At 41.4% G+C, this 23,842-nt stretch overlaps 1 protein-coding gene across 1 annotated transcript in view; it reads right to left on the bottom strand.

Moving 5' to 3' along the window:
* The window catches only part of pdzd2 (PDZ domain containing 2), a 445,568-nt gene that overhangs the window by 155,726 nt on the left and 266,000 nt on the right, over positions 1-23,842 (bottom strand). The window contains exon 4 of the mRNA XM_059989569.1: positions 6,200-6,650. Coding sequence (XP_059845552.1) covers positions 6,200-6,650 — 451 coding nt within the window. The remainder of the gene's footprint in view (positions 1-6,199; positions 6,651-23,842) is intronic.

The raw sequence follows: 23,842 nt of genomic DNA on the forward strand, positions 1-23,842 counted from the left end.
CGAACTTTATTATGCTGTGGAGCCTTACCATCAACCGAGAGGATCATGGACTCCCAGGTTGGGACTTCCTGCCTTAGGAGAACATCACACTCAACTTGAGTGATTGCTCTACTTCTACCAGTGACATGCTGAGCTTACTTTAGAAGAGTTGGGGCAGCTCAACAGCCAAAGTGTTTACAAACTTAAACTGATGAAGTTATTTGTATTAGTTTGCACTATTTTTCATCAGGACAGACATATACAGTATATTCTCTCAATTTCTGAAATTAGATAAAGAAGATCCAGTGGATGTGGAGAGGATGTTTCCTATAGTGGGGGAGTCTAGGAGCAGAGGGCACACCTCAGAATAGAAGGCAGTCCCCCTTTAGAACAGAGACGAGGAGGATTTAGTCGGGGGGGGGGGGGAGGGGGTTGTGAAATTCATTACCACAGGCACCTGTGGAGGACAAATCATTGGGTATATTTAAAGTGAAGGTTGATAGGTTCTTGATTAAACAAGAAAGAACAAAGAACAGTACAGCACAGTACAGGCCATTCAGCCCACAATGTTAGGCCAACCCTGAAACCCTGCCCCCCCCCCATATAACCCTCCACCTTAAATTCCTCCATATACCTGTCTAGTAGTCTCTTAAGCTTCACTAATGTATCTGCCTCCACCACTGACTCAGGCAGTGCATTCCAAATACCAACCACTCTGTGAGTGAAAAACATTCCTCTAATATCCCCCTTGAACTTCCCTCCCCTTACCTTAAAGCCATATCCTCTTGTACTGAGCAGTGGTGCCCTGGGGAAGAGGCACTAGCTGTCCACTCTATCTATTCCTCTTAATATCTTGCATACCTCTATCATATCTCCTCTCATCCTCCCTCTCTCCAGAGAGTAAAGCCCTAGCTCCCTTAATCTCTAATCATAATGCATACTCTTGAAATCAGGCAGCATCCTGGTAAATCTCCTCTGTACCCTTTCCAATGCTTCCACATCCTTCCTATACTGAGGTGACCAGAACTGGACACAGTACTCCAAGTGTGGCCTAACCAGAGTTTTATAGAGCTGCATCATTACCTCGCGACTCTTAAACTCTATCCCTCAACTTATGAAAGCTAACACTCCATAAGCTTTCTTAACTACCCTATCTACCTGTGAGGCAACTTTCAGGGATCTGTGGACATGTACCCCCCAGATCTCTCTGTTTCTCCACACTCCCAAGTATACTGACATTTACTTTGTACTCTGCCTTGGAGTTTGTCCTTCCAAAATGTACCACCTCACACTTCTCCGGGTTGAACTCCATCTGCCACTTCTCAGCCCACTTCTGTATCCTATCAATGTCTCTCTGAAATCCTCGACAACCCTCAACACTATCCACAACACCACCAACCTTTGTGTCGTCTGCAAACTTGCCAAACCACCCTTCTACCCCAACATCCGGGTCGTTTATAAAAATCACGAAAAGTAGGGATCCCAGAACCGATCCTTGTGGGACACCACTAGTCACAACCCTCCAATCCGAATGTACTCCCTCCACCACGAAACTCTGCATTCTGCAGGCAAGCCAATTCTGAATCCACCTGGCCAAGCTTCCCTGGATCCCATGCCTTCTGACTTTCTGAATAAGCCTACTGTGTGGTATGATTCTCGCTATGGGTCTGAATAGTAAGGGTGTTGAAGGTTATGGGGGAAGGCAGGAGAATGGGATTAAAAGAGATCATAAATCAGCCATGATGAATGACAGACTCGATGGGCTGAATAAGCTAATTCTTTCTCCTATGACTAGTTTTTGCTGGCAGTCTTAGTCAAATGACATGCCTGGTTAGACAAAACATTTCAAACTTCAACACTGTAAAATTAAGCTAATAAAAATGTACATTTATGGTAATAAAATGCATAGTATTTCTCTTAGTTCTATCTTTTTTCAGAGAATTCCTAAGAAAACCTAGTTAATATTTAAATAATCCTTTGCAAAGATATCAAAAACCACAAATCAATCAAAATGGTTCTGATGAAAGATCACTGGCCTAAAAGATTGACTCTATTTGTTTCTCTTGAGCTGCTGGTTGACCTCTAGAGCACCTCAGGCATTTTCTGTTTTCCTTCAGATGACACACTGCCATTTGAGGTGGCTCAGGGCAACTAATATTCTTTGAGAACAGACGAAACTTTGTTTCAGTCCTCCCAGAGGGCACAAGCACAAAACCCAAGAAAGTGGAATAGCAAGGTGGGTAAGTACATTGGCTTTTCATTTCTTGGCAGGAGGATCAACTGGAATTTAATCAGGTGCCAAAACCATTTCCTCTCTATGTCGGCCATGAGAACCTACGTGAGGTGAGTCTGTGTGGCCAAATCTAAATGTACAAAAGGCATACAGAAGTAAACATAGATTATAATCAAATACTGATGACACAGAAATGTAATCAAAATGGTTTGGAATTTGAAGGGAATGCATTTAATCCACTAAAGATTAATCAGCTTACATCCAGTAGCAAATGCCGAGCTCTTCAGATGTGCTAATACAGTACACATTGACCACAGTTGATTTTGGTAAATAGTGGGAAACAGATGTGTGCTGCTGGCATCTAAATCACATTACTATTATTTTTTTTTAACTAAAAAGACAAGACACTACTTCCATTAATGTTATGCTTCAGATGACAAATATCTGACAATTAAATACTTCAGTACCAGAGGGCATTTAAGGTGCGAGGGGTAAGTTCAAAGGAGATGTGAGGGGCAAGTTTTTTTTTTACACGGAGAGTGGTGGATGCCTGGGGTAGTGGTGGAGGCAGCTGCATTTGAGAGTTTGAAGAGATGTTTAGATAAGCACATGAATGTGAGTGAAATGGAAGGATATGGAGACTGTGATTAGTTGGCTATTTAATTTCTAATTTAATTAGGTTATCACAATGTTGCAGGCCGAAGGGCCTGTTCCAGTGTTGTGCTATTCCATGTTCTAGTTGACGAGAAATGACATTTGATGTTCAACTTTTCCAGTATATTTGCACCCTTGGTAATATCTGGGAATTCCCAGGAACTAGGGAATTAAAATACCCAATGACTAAATAAAGAGGGAGTTAAATATGTATTTTGCTTTTGATTTTTTCCCAATAAATTACATTTCTTATTTATAAAAATATTGGAGGTGCAGGGGAATTAAAAAAATAATTAAGCTAGGCCATTTTGCGACAACAGGTCATGAATTTAACCTCAAGAGGAACATAAAGAGAATTAGATGCTTTTTATCTCAGTAATGAATTAGCACTCAATATTGGGCATAGTGTATGCCAACAGTCATCAACTGCAAAAAAACATGCATGAGCTGCTCCAAAGACTCCTATAAAAATAAATCACGTTACAAGTTACAGCAAAGAGATTACTTCCAGAGAGACCCACTGTAACAGGTGGTCCCTTCTCCTTTGTATTTAAAACACCAGTGCAGTAATACATCATTAATGGCATAAATATACTAATAAATAATTCTGGAAGTACAAAATGTCACCTTGTCTTCTTGATACATAGCAACAAAACATTCTTGGATGGTTATACATCCTCTAGGCTTAATACTTCACTGGACTGAACAAACTGTACTCTGTGTTTTTGTCTCTCAGACCACCTTCAATTACTACTCATCACTTAGACCTAATTTTAAAGATTACACCCTACAAAATGCAGCAAGAATTTCATCTGCAGGTGCTATGCTGTTAGGACAATATGTAATCAGTGCCTTGGGGTGTGAAAACTTGGGTTTGGTTCAAGCTTCACTCAGTACTGTGTGTCCAACATGCAGTAAACCCAGCAGAAGTTCCAGTAGGGGGCAGGAGAAATGAGTTTCTGGTACAAAGCCAGTTACACTCCTGTTTTGTTATCTTTGCTTGGAAACGCGAGCAATTCCAAACAGACAAACAAAAGATGAGCACTATTTGTCACATGTACATCAAAACATACAGTGAAATGCATCATTTGCATCGATGATCTCAGGGTCTGAGGTCTCATTGCTTTCAATGAATAATGCAGGAATACAGATTAGGGGAACAGAATGTGTAGAGTACGAATACAGGATGGAGAACATCAAAAAAACATCAGAAGAGGTTGAGTTCTTTCTTCAGTGTTATATACTCAGTGACCACTTTGTTAGGTTTCATCTGTATACCTGCTCAATAATGCAAATGTCTAATCAGTCGATCATGTGGAGGCAACTCAGTGCATAAAAGCATGCAGACATGGTCAAGAGGCTCAGTTGTTGTTCAGACCAAACAACAGAATTGGAAAGAAGTGTGATCTTAGTGACTGACCATGGAGTGATTGTTGGTGGCAGGTGGGTGGTTTGAGTATTTCAGAAAATGCTGATCTAAGACTTTCACACACAACAGTCTCTAGAGTTTAAAGAGAATGATGCAAAAAAAAAAACCCATAAAAAGCATCCAGAAAGCTCTAGTTCTGTGGGTGAAAATGCATTATTAATGAGAGAGGTCAGAGGAGAGTGGCCAGACTGGTTCAATCTGAGAAGAAGGCGACAGCAACTCAAATAACCACGTTACAACAATGGTGTGCAGAAGAGCATCTGGGAGCACACAACACGTCGAACCTTGAAGTGGATGGGCTACAGCGGCCGGAGACCATGAACAGACACTCAGCGGCCACGTTATGAGATACAGGAGGTACCTGATCAAGTGGTCACTGAGTGTATCACACCAATGACTAAACAGAACTACAGTTATGAAGAGATTTAAAACTTGAATCTACTGAAGAAATAAACAGTTATTCAAAGTTATTTGAAATAAGTTGAAGTTTCACACCTAATACATAAATAAATTTCCCTACAAAGGCACTTTGCTTCAGTATACCATGTCAAGAAAGCAATATATTGAACAGTATGTGGCAACATTTGCCATCTGTGAGTGGTGGAAGAGGGACAGGTGTGCATCGAGTGATGAAGATGAAGAACGAAATCTTCCACTGAGATTCATAATGGTTTTGTAGGTGCTTATATCCATAATGCTACAATTCCCAATTGGAAGTTGTATTGCAAATTACTGCTCAGTGGGGGCTTATGTGCTGCCCAGCTGGGCTCCTCAGGGGTTGCTCAGGTTTTCCGGCCCTGTGATGTAAACACCATGCACCTTCCGAAATCAATGGGAGGACTGGCTGCCAGGAGAAAGGCAAATACAAGCTTATACTTCATTTCTTAAGGAAGTTTAAATCTTTTACTTTTTCCCACTGAATGCTTTAATACTTTTAAGTGATAGGTAATATATTGAACTTTTTCTCAGTATGATTTATCGAGAAGGTTAAGAAGAGAAGAAGGCAAAATAAAGGAAATATAGGCTGGTTAGCCTGACTTGGTGGTTGGTAAGATTTTAACCTGTTTTTTAAAGGATGAAGTTTTGGAGCATATGATAAAATGGTACAAAGACAGTGTGGTTTTGTTAAGAGGAGATCTTGCCTGACAAATCTGTTAGAATTCTCTCAGGAAATAACAAGCAGGTTAGAAAAAGGAGAGTTGGGGATGTTACTTACTTGGTGGATTTTCAGAAGGTCTTTGACAAGGTGCCACACACGAGGCAGCCAAACAAGGGTCTATGGTGTTACAGGCTGGATACTAACGTGGACCAAAGACTGGCTGACTGGCAGAAGTCGAGGAATGGGAATAAAGGGCTTCTTTTCAGGATGACTGCTAGAGACAAGTGGAGTTCTGCAGCGGTCGGTGTGGGATTGTAACTTTTCCGTTTAAACATTACTGATCTGGATCAACGAACTGATGGCACAGTGATCAAGCCTGCAAATGATACCAAGACAGGTAGAACAACAGCTACTGTCGCAGAAGCAGAGAGTATTCAGAAGGACTAGGACATGTTGGAAGATTGGGCAAAGGAGTGGCAGATGGAATACAGTGTAGGAAACCGTATGGTCATGATGTTTTGTAAAAGAATTAAGGTGTAAGCTGTTTTCTAAACGGGGAGAAAATTCAGAAATATTGGGGTGCAAAGGGACTTGGGAGTCCTTGTGCAGGATTCCCTTACAGTTAACTTGCAGGTTGTATCAATTGTTCAGTCAAAGTAGAAGATCTGCACCAAGAGTTGAAGTTGTTGATTATTTTGTTTATGCAATGATGTAATTAAGAGATAAAAATATAATTACTAAAATTAAAAGGGGGCATTCAAGGAAACATTTTAATCCAAAAAGAGAGCTTAGAAATCCATCTTACCTGAGAATAGTGCTCACTCTGTTTCGAGTCCCTTTTCCCAGATTCTGAAAATCTTGTTCTGTTCTGTACTGTTGATAGGCTAGAAGTCTCATTAGCAAGCTGCTTTTCAGTGTCCTGCTCAGCTGTGGTACAAGCATCTTTGGAACTGCAGTTTGGGTCCATTGGCTCCGCTTTCGAACACTCACGTTCCAGAGACATGTGATACCCATTCTCTTGCTCAGAGTCGTGGCTCTCCCGGCTGTCCCTGTTTAGGGAGGAACGGGAGACAACACCAAACTTCCGAGTCCGTTTGCCATTTTGTTGGGGACTTCTGCTCGGATCGGAGGTGCTGCTGCCTGCCCTGGATTCAACGCTGCTGCCATGGGAAGGAGGAAGAGGAGCTTTGCGTTTGATGCGACGGAGCATGATCAGGTAGACACATCCGCCATTCCAGCACTGGTCAGCCAGGTAACTGTAATAAAAGCAGATTGCCTCCATCAAATCAATATTTCTATTTTCAAGCCTTCATATGCCTCAGGTACTTGGTATAACCAAAATAACGAACTGGTCCAAACATGCTGGAATAGGTAGAAATGAGAGAAAATCTACAGATACTGGAAATCCAAGCAACAAACACAACACGCAGGTACTCAGCAGGTCATGCGGTATCTATGGAAAAAAGTACAGTCGACCTTTCGAGCTGATTTCCTCCAGCGTTCTGTGTATGTTGCTGGAATGGATAGAACTTGTTTTGAACCAAAAACTGAATGACTTTGAGACCTTAAGAGTATCTTAGTAATATTGAAATGTTAATAACTAATATTAAGAATATTCCTATAATTCCTATAGTATTGCTTTCAAGGTTAACCACTCTAACATAGCACTACCAATGTCTATTGCTAAGGGAATGATGATGATTGCTTAGTTGTGTAACCCACTCAATTGCATATGTGAATTAGAGTTCCCACTAAACCATCTCTGGCACTTAAAGGAATCTATATGGTATCACTCAAGGATAATTCTCACCTCCTGCTAAGTTCACTGACTTCTAGTGGTAAATTATTATAAAGTGAGCATGATCACAATGACACCATACTTACATCCAACAAAATATTGCAAATGTCATGTGGATGTCTCACTGATAAAAATGCATAAAACATTAATTAAACCTGCAACAAAATATCTTCTTATACCACAACAGTTATCTTCAAGCAATACAGTAGCAATGTTTAAGAGGCCCTATAGACGTGCAAGGAACAAACAGGGAATAGAGGAATATATTGCCAGACCTGCTAAGCATTTAAAGTCCTAAAGAAGGGTCTTGGCCCAAAATGTCAACTGTTTATTTATTTCCATAGATGCTGCCTGACCTGCTGTGTTTCTCCAGCATTTTGTGTATATTGCTTTGGATTTCCAGCATCTGCAGAATTTCTTGTGTTTGTTAAGTATTTGTTTTTAGAAACATAGAAACATGGAAAACCCACGGCACAATACAGGCCCTTCAGCCACAATGTTGTGCCGAACATGTACTCACTTTAGGCAGATTAATAGTTCAGCATGGACTAGATGGGCTGAATGGCCTGTTTCTGTGCTGTAGTGTTCAACGATTATGAATCTGCCTGAGGTGGAGGTAGTGACAGCTTTTTCTCATGATATTAAGTATCTACACAAGCACTTGAAGCCCAATAGCATACAAGTCTAAGTGTGGGAAACTGGGATTAATAAAGACCATTTACTTTCTCATTACTTATCCCATTTATGCCCTCATGATATTGTATATCTCAGACAGGTCACCCCTCAACATTCTTCCCTCCAGGGAAAACAACCCTAGTCCCTCCACTCTCTCATTACAACGGCCGGAATGGATTCACGGGACCAAAGGAACTGTTACCGTGCCATCTAATCCCTATACTCCTGTACTCTGAACAGTTTTCTCCATTTAATCTGCTGCAATAAAGAACCAAACATATCTCTGGCACATCAAGACAAGGGAATTGACTCTAAAAGTGAACTGTCTTCATTGTTGTATAATCTGTTGCAGCTGATTGCAGTCCAGATAAGGTCAGAATTCCTGTGATGTGCATCTGGCATATGGAATGGAACTCATTTCATTGGACTGAGTTAGAGGAAGGCTGAATACTCATCTCATCCTTTCTCTTTCATGATTTGGCAATACATTCATGAAACGAAATGTTTTATTCAGGAATTCTACCAAGCTTAAGTGTCCTTCTGAGAATAAAGACAGGTACCACTGAGGGGGTCTAGAAATAGCTTATGACTATAAATTAATTAAGGTCACTAATCCTCTTGCTGGTTCCAGGAATGTAAAAAAAATGGATCTTCAGCCAAAAATAGCCACAGGCAACAATGATTCACTCCCTACGTGTGCTTCCTGCAGCCAAAGTTTCATACCAAGAATACTAATTTGTAAAAGAAGCACTTTGCAAGAACTTCACATGATTTTATCCTAGTGCAGCTTCCACTGCCCATCATTTAACAACAAACCGTTCACAGAAAATCTTCCATATTGCTAAAGGGGCTGGCTCCTGAGCTGCTTTCAGAGACAAGGAAGGAGATTGCTGGGAATTTGATGGAGATTCACAAGTTACTACCAAATAGAGATACAGAAAAAAAATTCTTCCTCATGGAAGTTATGTGAAAAAGTAGATAAATAAACAGAAAATGTATGCAGAGAACTGAAATTGGTTACCAAGGACAATGATCGCAGGCTGCTAATTCTCAGCTGGACGCTACTTAATGGAATTGCTTCTATTGATATACGCACAAAATTTTAGAGGCCCTCCACTGGTCTGGGTCGACTGTGGATGCTGCGTCTCAGCTGTCTATGTGATACGCAACCCAGGGCAGCACAATATGGAGAGCAAGATGATGCCCATGTAAGGCTTTCCCTCTCCGTGTAGCTGAATCCAAAGGAATGGCAGAGACTTATACAATTTGGCACCAGCAGCATTGCAGGAGTTGAACTCAATCTAGGACTGTCTTAGGTACTCCAGCTCCAAATTTTTCCTCAGGATTTACCCCTGAAGCCTTCCCCATGATTGGGTATAAGGCAACAGAGGTTTGAGATGGGGCGGCATGTTAAGGCAGCGTAGTGGTTAGCACAATACTTTACAGTACAGATGACATGGATTCAATTCCCGCCGCTACCTTTCAGGAATTTGTACATTCTCCCCATGACCACGTGGGTTTCCTCCGACTGCTCCAGTTTCTTCCCACTGTCCAAAGATGTACCGGCTGGTAGGTATTGGTCCTGTGATTAGGCTAGGGTTAAATCGAGGTATTGTTAGGGGCGTGGCTCAAAGGGCAGAAAGGGCCTATTCTGCATTGTATCTCAATAAATAAATAAAAAATGAATCAGTTTCCCTTCTCATAGATGAGCTGCCATCACTGCTGATGAGCCACATCGGCCCAAAGCAACTGCTCTTAAGGCACCAGCCTTTACCACCTTCTCCCAGCAGCAGAAACTGTTTCATCGGGCTCAGGTGCTAAGCCACAAACGAAAGCCAGCAGCTGGACGGTTGTTCGAGGCTATTTGAGAAGCATGCCATTGGGAGCCTTTAATAGGTGATGGGAGATTATCCCCGTTACCACCCCTGGCTCATGCAACCTTAAGGAAGCAAAGTTCTTTATATAACAATAAGAACTTGAATACTTTTGCATTTGAAAAATGTAATGGGAATGCGATGGGGGAGTTTACAATGCAGCATACAAGAATGTTGCCAGGGCTTGAGGACCTGGGTTATTGAGAAAGGCTGAACAAATTAGGACTTTATCCACAGAAGCATAGAAAAATGAGGGAAAAGTTGACATAGATGTATAAAGTTATGAGAGCTATAGATATGGTTAATGCAAGTAGGCTTTTTCCCACTGAAATCGGTTAAGAGTAGAACTAGAGACCAGAGATTTAGGGTGAAAAATAAAATATTTATGGGGAATTGAACTGAACTGACTTTATTTCTTACACCCTTCACATACTTGAGGAGTAAAACTCTTTATGTTACGTCTCCATCATAGTAATTTATAATAAATAGAACTGTTAATGTAATATAGAGTACACTCAAATCAGCGTGAGTTCATCAGTCTGATGGCCTGGTGGAAGAAGCTGTCCCGGAGCCTGTTGGTCCTGACTTTTATGCTGTGGTACCGCTTCCCAGATGGTAGCAGCTGGAATAGATTGTGGTTAGGATGACTCAGGTCCCCAATGATCCTTCAGGCCCATTTTACACACCTGTCCTTATAAATGTCCTGAATCATGGGAAGTTCACAACTACAGATGTGCTGGGCTATCCGCATCACTCTCTGCAGAGTCCTGCAATTATACAATTCCCCACCTGTGTGGGTGAGTCTTCTTCACTCAGAGGTTGGTGTGAGTGTGAAATGAGCTGCCAGCAAAAACGGTAGATGTGGATTTGAGAAGTTTGGAATAGTACTTGAATGCAAGGGCAATGGAATTTGGCATTGCCTTGATGGGCTGAAGGGCCAGATTTAATACCATCCTTCCCACAATCCTGATTGACAAGTAACAGAACCTGGGGCTCTGTACCTCCCTCTGCAATTGGATCCTCAACTTCCTAACCAGAAGACCACAATCTGTGCGGATCGGTGATAACATCTCCTCCTCACTGACGATCAACACTGGCACACCTCAGGGGTGTGTGCTTAGCCCACTGCTCTACTCTCTTTATACTCATGACTATGTGGCTAGGCATAGCTTAAATACCATCAATAAATTTGCTGGCGATACAACCATTGTTGGTAGAATCTCAAGTGGTGACGAGAGGGCATACAGGAGTGAGATATGCCAAGTAGTGGAGTGGTGTCGCAGCAAAACCCTGGCACTCACGTCAGTAAGATGAAAGAGCTGATTGTGGATTTCCAGAAGGGTAAGATGAAGGAACACATACCAATCCTCACAGAGGGATCAGAAGTGGAGAGATTGAGCAGTTTCAAGTTCCTGGGTATTAAGATCGATGCAGTTATAAAGAAGGTAAGACAGTGGCTATACTTTATTAGGGGCTTGAGGAGATTTGGTATGTCAACAAATGCACTCAAAAACTTCTATAAATGTACCATGGACAGGCCACATTACTGTTTGGTAAGGGGAGAGGGCTACTGCACAAGACTGAAAGAAGTTGCAGAGAGTTATAAATTTAGTCATCTCCATCTTGGGTACTGGCCTACAAAGTACCCAGGACATCTTTGAGGAGCAGTGTCTCAGAAAGGCAGCGTCCATTATTAAGGGCCTCTTGCAACCAGGGCATGCCCTTTTCTCACTGTTACCATCAGGTAGGAGGTACAGGAGCCTGAAGGCACACACTCAGCGATTCAGGAACAGCTTCTTCCCCTCTATCATCCAATTACTAAATGGATATTGAACGCTTGGACACTACCTCATTTAAAAAAAATACAGTATTTCTGTTTTTTGCATGATTTTTAATGTATTCAATATATGTATACTGTATAAAGTATACTGAACAAGATTTATTTATTATTTATTTTTCTTCCAAATATGTATTGCATTGACCGGCTGCTGCTAAGTTAACAAATTTCACATCACATGCCGGTGATAATAAACCTGATTCTGATTCTGTGCTGCAGTGCTCTAGGTCTCTATGAAATATCCCAGGAATTTTTTTGCAGGATGCTGAATAGTAAATACTGTGAAGAAAAACTAATAGGTTAAGCTCAGTGATCAAAGTAGCAGCAAAGTAGAGGGATCCTGGAAGAGAATTTCAAAATGCAACCCACAATGTTTGAAGATCAGTACCTATTTAGCACTAGACAAGCCAGTATGATAGAGAACTCACTTTTGAAGAGTAAAAGGCACAAGTTTGGAGGCTGGTCTGGAGCCAACTGCAAAAGCAGGAGAGGAAGGGGCCAAAGGTCTACCCTCCACTCTGCACTCATCCCAACCTCACTATCAGTGAGTGGGAATAAGGGTGGGGGGGGGGCCTTTGGAACTGCTTCTTTTCATGTTATATGTCAATGATTTGGAGGACGGAATTGAAGGCTCTGTGGCTAACTTTGCAGATGATATGAAAATAAGTGGCTGGAGCAGTGAGTCTGCAGAACGATTTTGATAGATTAGAATAGGCAAAGAAGGGGTAGATGGAATACAGTGTAGGGAAGAGTATGGTCATGAACTTTGAATAAAGGTGTGGACTGTTTTCTAAAGGAGAAAAATTTAAAAATTAGAGGTTTAGAGTTCAAAGTTTAAAGTAAATATACTATCAAAATATATTTACATACTGTATGTCACCATATACAACCCTGAGATTCATTTTCTTGCAGGCATACTCAATAAATCCAATAACTATAAAAGAATTAATGAAAGACTGCACCCAATAGGGCAGACAACCAGAGTATAAAAGACAACAAACTGTGAAATTATAACCATTGTAATTGTACATCTCTACCACCTCGTTCCATACACTCTCAACCCTCTGTTTAGCCTTAATCCCATGCTGTCTAATTTTAGACTTCAGAACCCTGTCAAAAGGGCTCATAATCTTATTAAACTCCAGAACCTATGTCCTTATAACTCAAGGTTTTCAGTCTAGGCAACATCCTTATGATTTTTTTTCTGCACCCTCTAAAGACGAATCACATCCTCCCTGTACTGTGGTGGCCAGAACTGTAAAAAAATACTTCAGCAGTGGTCTAACCAACATTTCATACAGCTCTCATATGATAGCCCATTTCTTTTAAGATTCAGCAGCTTTTGCTTTGGCCATCTCTATTTTTCAACCATCTTTTCCTAATTCATGCTATTATTTTTTTGTCTCCACTATAAAATTGGATTAATTTCTCTCCTTAAAAGTCTGAACTTCTCTACTCAGTTTTATCATCTCTAATTTATCTCCATCTAAGGTCACACACATTCTTGTATGTTCTTTATTTAAACCTCTAGGATTCCTAATGCTGCTCAGATTGTCACTATCCCTGTTTAGAAATCAATAACATCCAATGTTACTGCAGTGGGAGCATAGTATATCCACGTTGGAATAAGCAGACCTTCTGATGAATGGCCTTTTGCACAAAACGTAAGCTCTGTTACTGATGAGTATTTAAGGATTTTCCATTTTTTATCACAGGTTTCCATCCTCTAGCTCCTTCTCCTTGCTAATGTCTCTGTGACCCACAGCCATATCCCAGCCCTTTCTAATCTGATCCTTTCATCTCCTCCAGTAATGGCTTCATTTATGAAGGTTAATCATAAACACACGGTTAGTTAATCAGCAAAGCGTATTACATCTTCCCCTTTCATGCTGATTCACCACCCTTCGGCTAAAGAAATTCCTCCTCTTTTCTGTTCTAAATGGACATCCTTCTATTCTGAGGTTGTGCCCTCTGGTCTTAGACTCCTACACTATAGGAAACATCAACATTTGTCCTTTCCCAATATTCAATAGGTTTCATTGAAGTCTCCCCTTATTCTTCAAAACTCTAGAACACTCCTCATGCATCAACCCTTTCATTCCTGGAATCAGTCTCGTGAACCTCCTCTGGACCCTCTCCAATGCCAGCACATCTTTTGTAAGAAAAGGGGTCCAAAACTGCTCACAATATTCCAAGCACAGTCTGACCAATGAAACCCTTGGTATTACATCCTTGTGTTTATAGACTTCTCCTCTTGAAATGAAGCCTAACATTGCATTTGCCTTCCTTACCAACGTCTCAGCCTAGAAGTTAACCTTTGGGTCCATTTTCAAGGACTAGGTGAGGTTACATCTCTCAGATCCTTCCCCTCATTTATCCCTTGAAAAGCCACTCACCTACCTTTGCCCACACCTGGTTGTCACGGACTTTATAAAAACAGTAGTAGACAAGTATATTCTCACAAAATCATTAAGTCTTCGCCAACCAGAAGTCCTGGTTGAACCATGAGATTCACAGTCTGAGGGCCACATCAGAAGCCTTCAAGTCTGGCAACCAAGAAAGTTACAAAAGGTCTAGATATGATATTAAGGAAGCCACAAAAGGTCTAGATACAATCTCCAGGAAGCCATCTCATTGGCAAAGTGGCAATTCTGAACTACACTTTAATCAATGAAGTGTGCTCGACAGCTGTGGCAGGGTTTCCATGCTATCACCCATTACAAAGTCAAGTGACAACAGGGCTTCACTTCCAGATGAGCTCAATGCTTTCTGTAAAAACACAAAATGCTGGCAGAACTCAGCAGGCCAGACAGCATCTATAGGAGGAGGCAGTGACAGCGTTTCGGGCCGATGCACTCGTGTTGTCAATGCCTTCTGTGTTCACTTCGACCATCAAAACATGGAGGAGCCGCAATAAATTTCCACAGCCCCCACGGCCCTGTGATTTCAGTCTCTGAGGCCGATGTGAGGGTACCCTTCAGCAGTCTGAACCCATGGAAGGCATCTGGCTCAGATCGGGTACCTGGTTGTGTACTCAAGACCTGTATTGATCACTGAGATCCTTAACCTCTCACTTTGGCAGTCTGAAGTACCCAGCTGCATCCAGCAGGCCTCAATTATATCGGCGCCTGAGAAGAATGTGGTAACCTGCCTCAATGACTTGCATCCACAGTGGTGAAGTGTTTTGAGAGGTTGGTGATGAAACACCTGAATGAACAGCAACTTGGATCTTCTCCAACTTGCCTACCAGCACAACAGGTCCACAACAGATGCCATTTCATTGGCTCTTCATTCAACCCTGGAACATCTGGACAACAAAGGTGCATACATCAGGATGCTCTTTATTGACTATGGCTTGCAATTCAATACTATATCCTCCCAAAGCTGATCAATAAGCCTCAAGATCTTGGCCTCAGCACCTCCTTGTGCAATTGGATCCTTGATTTCCTCACTTGCAGAACCCAGTCAGTTCAGATTAGCAGCATCTCCTCCACAATCACCATTAGCGCAGGTGCATCACATGGCTGTGCGCTTATCCCCATGTTCTACTCGCTTTACACTTCTGACTGCGTGACTTAGCACCAATGCCTTATTTAAGTTTGCTGACAACACCACTGTTGTTGGCTGAATCAAAGATGGTGACAAGTCAGCATATCAGAGGAAGACTAAATTTCTGGCAGAGTGGCTCCACAACAACAGCTTCTTACACAAGGTCAGCAAGACCATGGAGCTGATTATTATGGACTTCAGAATTATTAGGAGGTCCATTAACCAGTACTCACTAGAGGATCAGAGTTGGAGAGGCTCAGCGACTTTAAGTTCCTTGGTGTTATTGTTTCAGAAGACCTGTCCTGGACCCAGCACACAAGTTCAGTTACAAATAATGTACGACAGTGCCTCTACTTCCTCAGACATCTAAACTTTGACAAGCTTCCACAAGTGTGCAGTGGAGAGTATATTGACTGGCTGTATCACAGCTTGGTATGGAAACACCAGTGCTTTTGAATGGAAAATCCGACAGAATGTAATGGATGCAGCTTAGTCCATCATGGGTAAAGCTCTCTCCAACACTGACCAGATCCACACAGAGTGTTGTCACAAGAAAGCAACATCCATTATTAGGGACACCCCACCCCTACCCAGGACATACTCTCTTTTCACTGCTGTCATCAGGAAAAAGTTACAGGACTCACACCACCAGGTTCTTAAACCAGAGTGGATAACTTGACTTGCCCCATCACTGATTTGAAGAATATGGGGTTAACAGGGGGCAAGTATAATATGGCTAAATGTGGCCAGATGGTCTAGTTCTCTGATGTATAGCTCTATGAGTCTGCGAAATGAGAATAACTGGTGATGGGAGAGAAAATACATAGAAATTCTATGAAATACAAGTTGGGATCTGATAATAACTAACTGCTATTATCATCATCATCATCATCAGCTTCCATGCCCAGTTTGAGCTTTGACTGCCATGGCCCACACACTCCTGTTTCAGGTTAAGTGGATCAATTCACTGGTATTGATTTCCAGTTCTCTGGCTGCTGTCTCCATCATCATTTGCCTTTGCCTTCCTCTTGCTTTCTTCCCTTCAGTCTTTCCTATAATTACCGTGCATTCTAACTCCTCTTTCCTAATCACATGTCCAATGAAGTCACATTGCCTTTTCATGATCTCAAACATTATTTCTCTTTTTGTGCTTGCTCTGTTCATGACATTATACCGTATGGTTCTGAATAAATGGCCATGTCAGTTCCAATATTTGCTACTTCTAGCCTCAACTTCCTGACTTATGCTGAAGCCTGATGCAGTTCCTAAACCAAGAGACCAAATTTCAGCCCTGAAGCTAAACAGTAAATCTTAACCACATGGGAATTAAAGTCGAGTCCCAGTCTACTTTCAGCCATTGTCCAAATATATACACTTCCTGCAGAGAACACTGCCTCATTTCTTTTCTATTAACTGTAGGTCATCAAAGAAATTGTGAACACAGGAGATTCTTCAGATGCTGGAAATCCAGAGAAACACACACAAAATGCTGGAGGAACTCAGCAGGTCAGACAGCATCTATGGAAAGGAATAAACAGTCAAAGTTTTGGGCTGAGACCCTTCAACAGGGCTGAAGAGGAAGGGGGAGAAAGCCAGAGTAAGAAGGTGGGAGGAGTGGATGGACTAGCAGCTATAGGTGATAGGTGAAGCCAGGTGGGTGGCAGAGTGGGGCTGAAGTGAGAAGCTGAGAGGAGATAGGTGGAAAGGGTAAAGTGAATTGAATAGAATTGGCTTTATTCCTTACATCCTTCACATACGTGAGGACTGAAGAAGGAATCTGATAGGAGAGAAGAGTGGAATATGAAAAAATGGAACAATGAGAGGTCCCGGGGGAGGTGATAGGCAGTTGAGAAGAGGTAAGAGGGGAACTAGAGAGGGGAAATGGAAGAAGAGGGAAGAGGAGGGGGAGAGATTATCAGAAGTTAGAGAGATTGATGTTCTTGCCATTAGTTTGGAGGTTATCCAGATGGATTATGAGGTGATGCTCCTCCAGCCTGAGAGTGGCCACATCATGGCACGAAAGGAGTCCATTGACTGACATGTCAGAAAGGGAATAGGGATTGTAATTAAAATGGCTGGCCACTAGGAAATACTGCCTGTTGTGGATGGAGTGAAGCTGCTCAACGTGAGAAGAAATAGACATGTCCTTCTGCAAAAGAGCCTATAATCAATGAACTTCCAACTGGCCTGGTTTGTAAATTACATCAACAGCACAACGGCGAAAGGTCTGGTCGACCGACTTCCCAACAAATGAAATGGTCAATAATTGAAATCAAGGAAATATTGCAAGGATTTCAAATTATTTGACTTTCCTTCAGGATCTTCCAAACTTATGATGGACTAATGAACAGTGCATAATTTCAACTAATGATATACAGCCTAAAACCACCAGCTCTTCATGGCAAAGTTTGTTTTGCCATCACTGAAACAGGTGCTAGTCCATGGACCACAAAGCTTGGAAATCACATCGAGCAGGTCCACTTTAGGAAACAACTTAAAAATGAAAAAAGCCTAGTGATTATGATAGTAGGCCTGCTCCACGGTGTGTGAAACTCTTTGAATCTCATGACTAATATGACTTTCCAACAGAGTGCTCCTCCTCGGCTACTGTGCCCTGCTCTGCCTTTCCATCTGTGAACTTCTGGGTCCACATTTCAAACTCAGACTTCTCTTGTCTGCGTTGCTCAGGCGTTTCAACAGCTTGGTGAGACAGCAGAGCAAAAGCAAGTGATGTTTTTAGATCAGCGTATCAGAATTTCCACTATTTATAAAATCCCACTTATTGCTTAGCGTGCACTACATATATAAATTAAATCTTGTGCCAGCAAAAGGAAGCATATGGTTGTCCATGCCAACTACTGTTCACTAAAATCTGTAATCAATTATTTTGTAAGGTCTAAATACTCCTGCATGCTTTGCTATTTCCTCTGTTAGCGCCCATTTTCTTAAAGCTCTAAATCAACAGCCAAATATATTACAATTACACTTTCTGTGCATCAGCCAGAGGATCTGGTATGGTTTTTGATTTGGTCTACAAGATTCAAAGTACATATACAGAATATAACTCTGAAATCTGTCCTCCCACAGGCAGCCACAAAACAAAGAAACGCCGTGGAAACCATTCAAGAAAATATCATACACCCAAAGCGTGAGAGAGAAAAAGAACAAATTGCGCAAGCGGCAAAAAGCCAGTGAACGACACGTAGAGCAGCAAACACCAAAGCAGTGGTACTCAGCTTAGTTCAGTTCAGTGCCTCACTGCTTGCCAATGCAGGCCAAGGGACCATTCTTCACCAAAACTCCCCAGTCAGTGTCGATTCCCCTGATCAAACGGCTCAAAGTCAGCAAAAAAAAAGTAACCAGAATTCAGGAACACACGCAACATGAACTGTAAAGTCCTCCAAAGCGAGTCCACAGCCTTGCCAATCAATCCGCACAAAACTCTTGCACCTTCCTTTGGCAGCTGTTAGCCAGAAGAGGAGGAAGACTGGTTAAGCACATACAGATGGCGCCAAACATCCACCCGTCCTCTGCTCTCATTCATCCTGCTCGACGCCTCAATCAGACAGAAGCAATGGAGTGGATCATGGGCTCGCATCCCTCCTCCCCCAGGCTATCAGGCCTCCATCTCAAATCTAATCAAACTTCCTCAGGTACAGCAAAGTGCCAGATTGCTCAATCAGCCCCAAAATACACCATCTAAATATAAATCACAGGTCCAACTGCACACTGCTTAGTAGTAGAATCACTTTTGAAAGAAGTACAAGAAGCAGTTTCATGAACAGTTAGCAGGACACTGCCACTTGTTGCGTTGTTTGCTGGTGCCATCTTGCTGAGGATGGTGCCAGCAAGCTGCATGATAATTCTACACTGTCTTTCATTTCTCACCAGCACCTAGATAACATTTGGACGACCAGAGAGAATGACCGTCCAACGAAATCAGTGGGATAGTCACTGAGCAGTTGGTATAATGGGTATTTGACCTGCTCAGTTAGGTTGATTCCCAAGATTTTATGACATAAATACACTCAGTGGCCACTTTATTAGGTACCGCCTATAGCTAATGAAGTGGCCACTGGGCATATGTTCGTGGTCTTCTGCTGCTGTAACCCATCCAATTCAGGGTTTGGTACGTTGTGCCTTCAAGGATGCTCTTCTGGCCAACACTGTTGCAACGCATAATTATTTGAACTATTGTCACTTTGGCCCAGTCTGACCATTCTGATATGACCTCTCTCATTAACAAGGCGTTTTCATTCACAGAACTGCCATCACTGGATTTTTTTGTTTTTCGCACCATTCTCTGTCAACTATAGAGACTGTATGTGAAAATCCTAGGAGAACAGCTGTTTCTGAGATACCCAAACCACCCCTTCCGGCACCAATAATCATCCCATGATCAAAGCCTCTTAGATCACATTTCTTCCACATTCTGATATTTTATCTGAACAACAACTGAACCTCTTTGACCACGTCTGCATGCTTTTATGCACTGAGCTGCTGCCACATGATTAGCTAGTTAGATATTTGCATTAACGAGAAGGTGTACAGATGTACCTAATAAGGTGTCCTCTGCGTGTAAACCCCTTAGCAAATATTCTTGCAACTTGGGAATTCATCCAATCAAGTTCCAGCAATTAGTTGTTTGCAAGTCTCAATTCTGTAACTAAAAAAAATTTTTTTAGGGAAGCATTAAAACTAATCAAATTGAATTTCTTGTCTTAAAATAATCTGAAGGTAATTAAGGTAATTGGATATGAAAATTATTTACTTTCTATACCATTTGGAGTTATCCAATCATAATCAACAAATAACACCACTGAAACACAATCAACTATAAACAATGAATGGTGCAATACTAGAATAATCATTGACATAAAGAATGGAGAGGGGGCTTGGTGTACTTTTGGGTGGGGAACTAAAATGCCCCATCTGTGTGGAAGGCCAGAACTACTATTTTCGAATTAAGAGAGATTATGATATTATTAGTGCCTGCTGATTGAAACATGACACAGGGTCTGAATCAAAGTGTCGATGAGAGAAAGTGAGTTATGTGAATCAACTGAGATAATGAATAACTCCAGAAATAATTACACTTGAGCCATTAGACGTAGTAGCATAACGATGTCAAGAAATAAAGATTCTGGAGTCATTAAGTACAGTAGCATAGTGGTTAGCGCAACACTTTACATCAGCCTACTGCGGTCTGAAAGGAGATCGTATATACTCCCCGTCACCACATGGGTCTTCTCAAGGTGCTCTGATTTCCTCCCACAATCTAAAGATGTACAGTTAAGGTAAATGAGTTGTGGGCATGCTATATTGGCGCCAGAAGCATGGGCGACTAGCGTAATCCTCGCTGATTCAACACCAAAACGACACATTTCACTGTATATTTCGACACACGTGCGACAAATGAAGTGAACCCTTAATATTTTAGATTTCGAGATGAATAATTTGCCAAAAAGCACAGAAAGTCATGGGATGTGTGTATATTGTATATTGAGCAGATTACAGTTGACAAACTAAAGCCGATGAAAATAATATGCGATTGTAACATATTGTCACACTAAAAAACTATTACAGCATAATGCTTTAGGGACTGCATTTGTTACATGCCAACCGCATTGCAACCAACCTAGAACAGGTTGAGCAATAAATCAAACAAACAACTGAGAGCATGGAGAATCCATGGATACTAATTTAAGGTCCTGGGAGAAAATTTTAGTTTTCAAAATTTGAAGTGACTTGCTCATCAGAGATTGTATTATTTGTGGAATTTACAGGTTCAGTTGGAGGGGCAGGGTCAATTCAAAAAAAAAAAAGTCCATACAGTCATGCATGGCTTTGGAGCTGTTCAAGACCAGGTTAGCGTTAGAAATGTCTGATGGCCAGCCGCAATGAGTACACAGAGTGAGATGCTAGGCAAAAGCCAGAAAAGGATAATAGCTACCAAGGCAGCTTAGATGTTTCAAGTTTTGCAGACAAAAAAATATATAATATTCTTTGTACGGGAATAAATATGTGAAATGTGCATTGTCACTTCATTTCTACAAACAGTGCATGATGCGCAGGCCATTAGAATCCCATGGATTGGGCAAGATGATCCATGTAGTCCCACAGCCAGGATCAGATTCTGTGTAACAATTAAATACCATGTATCTAGTGTCAGGCAAGGTCAATTTTGGGAAAACAGCACCTGCTAGATATATCCATGCCAAGACATTGGTGCAAGGGCAACTAGTGTCATTTCAACTTAACTCAGGAGCAATAAGTAATGTTCTTCCGAACCAAAACATCTGTTTCGAGACAGTTCTTTGAAGCCAGCAAGCCTCTCTTAGCCAACACCACCATCATGTGTGTACACGGCACTCTGCAGCCTCCACTTTATCACAGGCATTTACATTGTTCTCCCCTCCCCTTTCCCTTCTCTGCAACTTCAATTCAGGTTTGATTTCTAACTTTGCCTAGTTGTAATAAGAAGGTCACTGACCTGAATCAGTAATTCTGTTTCTCTCTCCATGCATGCTGGCTGATCAGCTGGGCATACTTCCAGTATTTACTGAATTGTAAAGCTCCACTCTACAGCAGGATGTGGGGTGGAGCTTCTGTGAGGGAACCCAGAGAGTCAAGGGCACTAAGGTAAGGATTTCATTGTGAAAGATTGGAAAGATGACATTTATCTATTTATTTATTTATTTATTTATTGAGATGCAGCATAGAATAGGTCCTTCCTGCCATTTGAGCTGTGCTGCCCAGCAACCCTCGATTTAACCCTAGCCTAATCACGGGTACAGTTTACATTGGCCAATTAACCTACCAACTCGACTGGTAAAGGTCCAGTATCAAAGGATGAAGAATAATGATTCAATATAAGTATTCATTTCAACAGCACAACTCACTGATTACAATGCTGAAGTTTCCCATGGGGCAGAATAACTCTTAAGTTCAGTAAACTGTAGAACAACAGCTACAGATGTCCTACAGAAGACAAAAGAGATCCCCATGATCTACTATTATCGTGATATGGAGAAAAAGCAGGGTTAAACCTTACACCAGACAGTGATGACGACTCAAGACACCAAACACTTCATCTCAAAGTAAGTTATTTTGGAGGAAGATGCTCCATAGTGGAACATTTGAGGCCTGCTAATGGAAATATGTAACAGCGCAGCACTAAATCTGCAGAGGTCCATAGAGAACCCACAACAGTTAGGACAAGATTTGGGAAGATCGCATGTCAATTTGAGTTTCTGACAATCATTGTGCAAACATCAAGCACCTAGAGGTGGTCAGTTATTGTGCATGCTTGTTTTTTTTTTTACTATTAATATAACCATCATACTGACTGTGTGCACCAAAAGCTGATCTCTTTGTAAGTCCAACTATGTTCAGTGTGTAAAGGTCTGGAGTTTATCTGCATCTATAAGAAAAACCCTACTTTCCAGTATTTTAAAGAAATACTGAGAGTGCCACTGTGAGTCCCATAAAAATAAGTTTTACACTTAATAAACAGAGCTCGGACATTTGTCAGGTTTAGCTGAACAAAGATAAGAACTCAGTTCGCTGAATGAGAAATTAGAATTCCATTGCATCAGAGGGAGGCCACTGATTGCTAGTCAGAGCCTGAAACATCAACCTTCAAGTTCAAGATTAATTGTCATTCAACCGTACACATGTATAGAGCTAAATGAAACAGCTTTCATCTGGGGCCAAGATAGACAACATCATACATATAGTTACATATAGTACACAGCACATATAGTTACGATAGCCCATGGAGTCACAATAATATTAGCATCGATAATAGTCCAATGCATCTCTGAGGAAACATAAAGTCATGTCTACTCATACCTTTACTGTCAGTGTTTGTTTTATATTATACAACCATACTTTATCAAGGCTGAGGTTAACTTCTCAATTAAATCCACACGTATGCACTCTAGCTGCTTAAATTCCCGAGTCCATCTGGATACTGTCCATTCCTTCTCCATTCCATCACCTTTGTCACCAGCTCCTGCTCATCAGAAAGCTAATACACCTCAAGATAGATGTTGGTGGTGGTAGGTTGTAAAATCTGTTGTTTTGTGGCAGCAGCTGAGTGAAAGCATAACAAATCACTTTGATATTGCAGTAAAAATTAAATTTAGGGCATTGTTTAATAGAAAAGGTTATGAAGCTCAGTCTAAGAACCTTATGAAGTTATTCAACTAGATTTAGCATCATTTACTGAATTCTGGCAAGTGACCACGATAGCCTTTACTTGCTACAAGTACTTACAGGCCTGTGCAGCCCAATACAAGAAATACAATGGCTACAAAAGATTCTCTTCATTATGAGGTTGACAATTTACTTTAATAAGATATTTTCTGGATTTTTTGTAGGTTATTTATGTTTCAGTGGGGAAACATTTCTACAAGACACTCTTAAACCATTATTACCTTTGTAATAATGATTTCTCCTTCTGGTAAAAATAATCCGCTCCTCATCTCCTCTTCTTCTATTCTGCAATTTGGCCTCTTACCTCTTTGCACCTGCCTATCACCTCCTTCTGGTGTCCCCCTCCTTCCCTTTCTCCTATGATCCACTTTCCTATCCTATCAGATTCCTTCATCTCCAGACCTTTACCTTTTCTACCTCACCTAGATTCACCTATCACTTTCTAGCTATACTCCTTACGCTACCCCCACCTTTTTATTCTGGTGTCTTCCCCCT

This window comes from Hypanus sabinus, chromosome 14 (assembly GCF_030144855.1).
Source record: "Hypanus sabinus isolate sHypSab1 chromosome 14, sHypSab1.hap1, whole genome shotgun sequence".
NCBI classification, from domain to species: domain Eukaryota; kingdom Metazoa; phylum Chordata; class Chondrichthyes; order Myliobatiformes; family Dasyatidae; genus Hypanus; species Hypanus sabinus.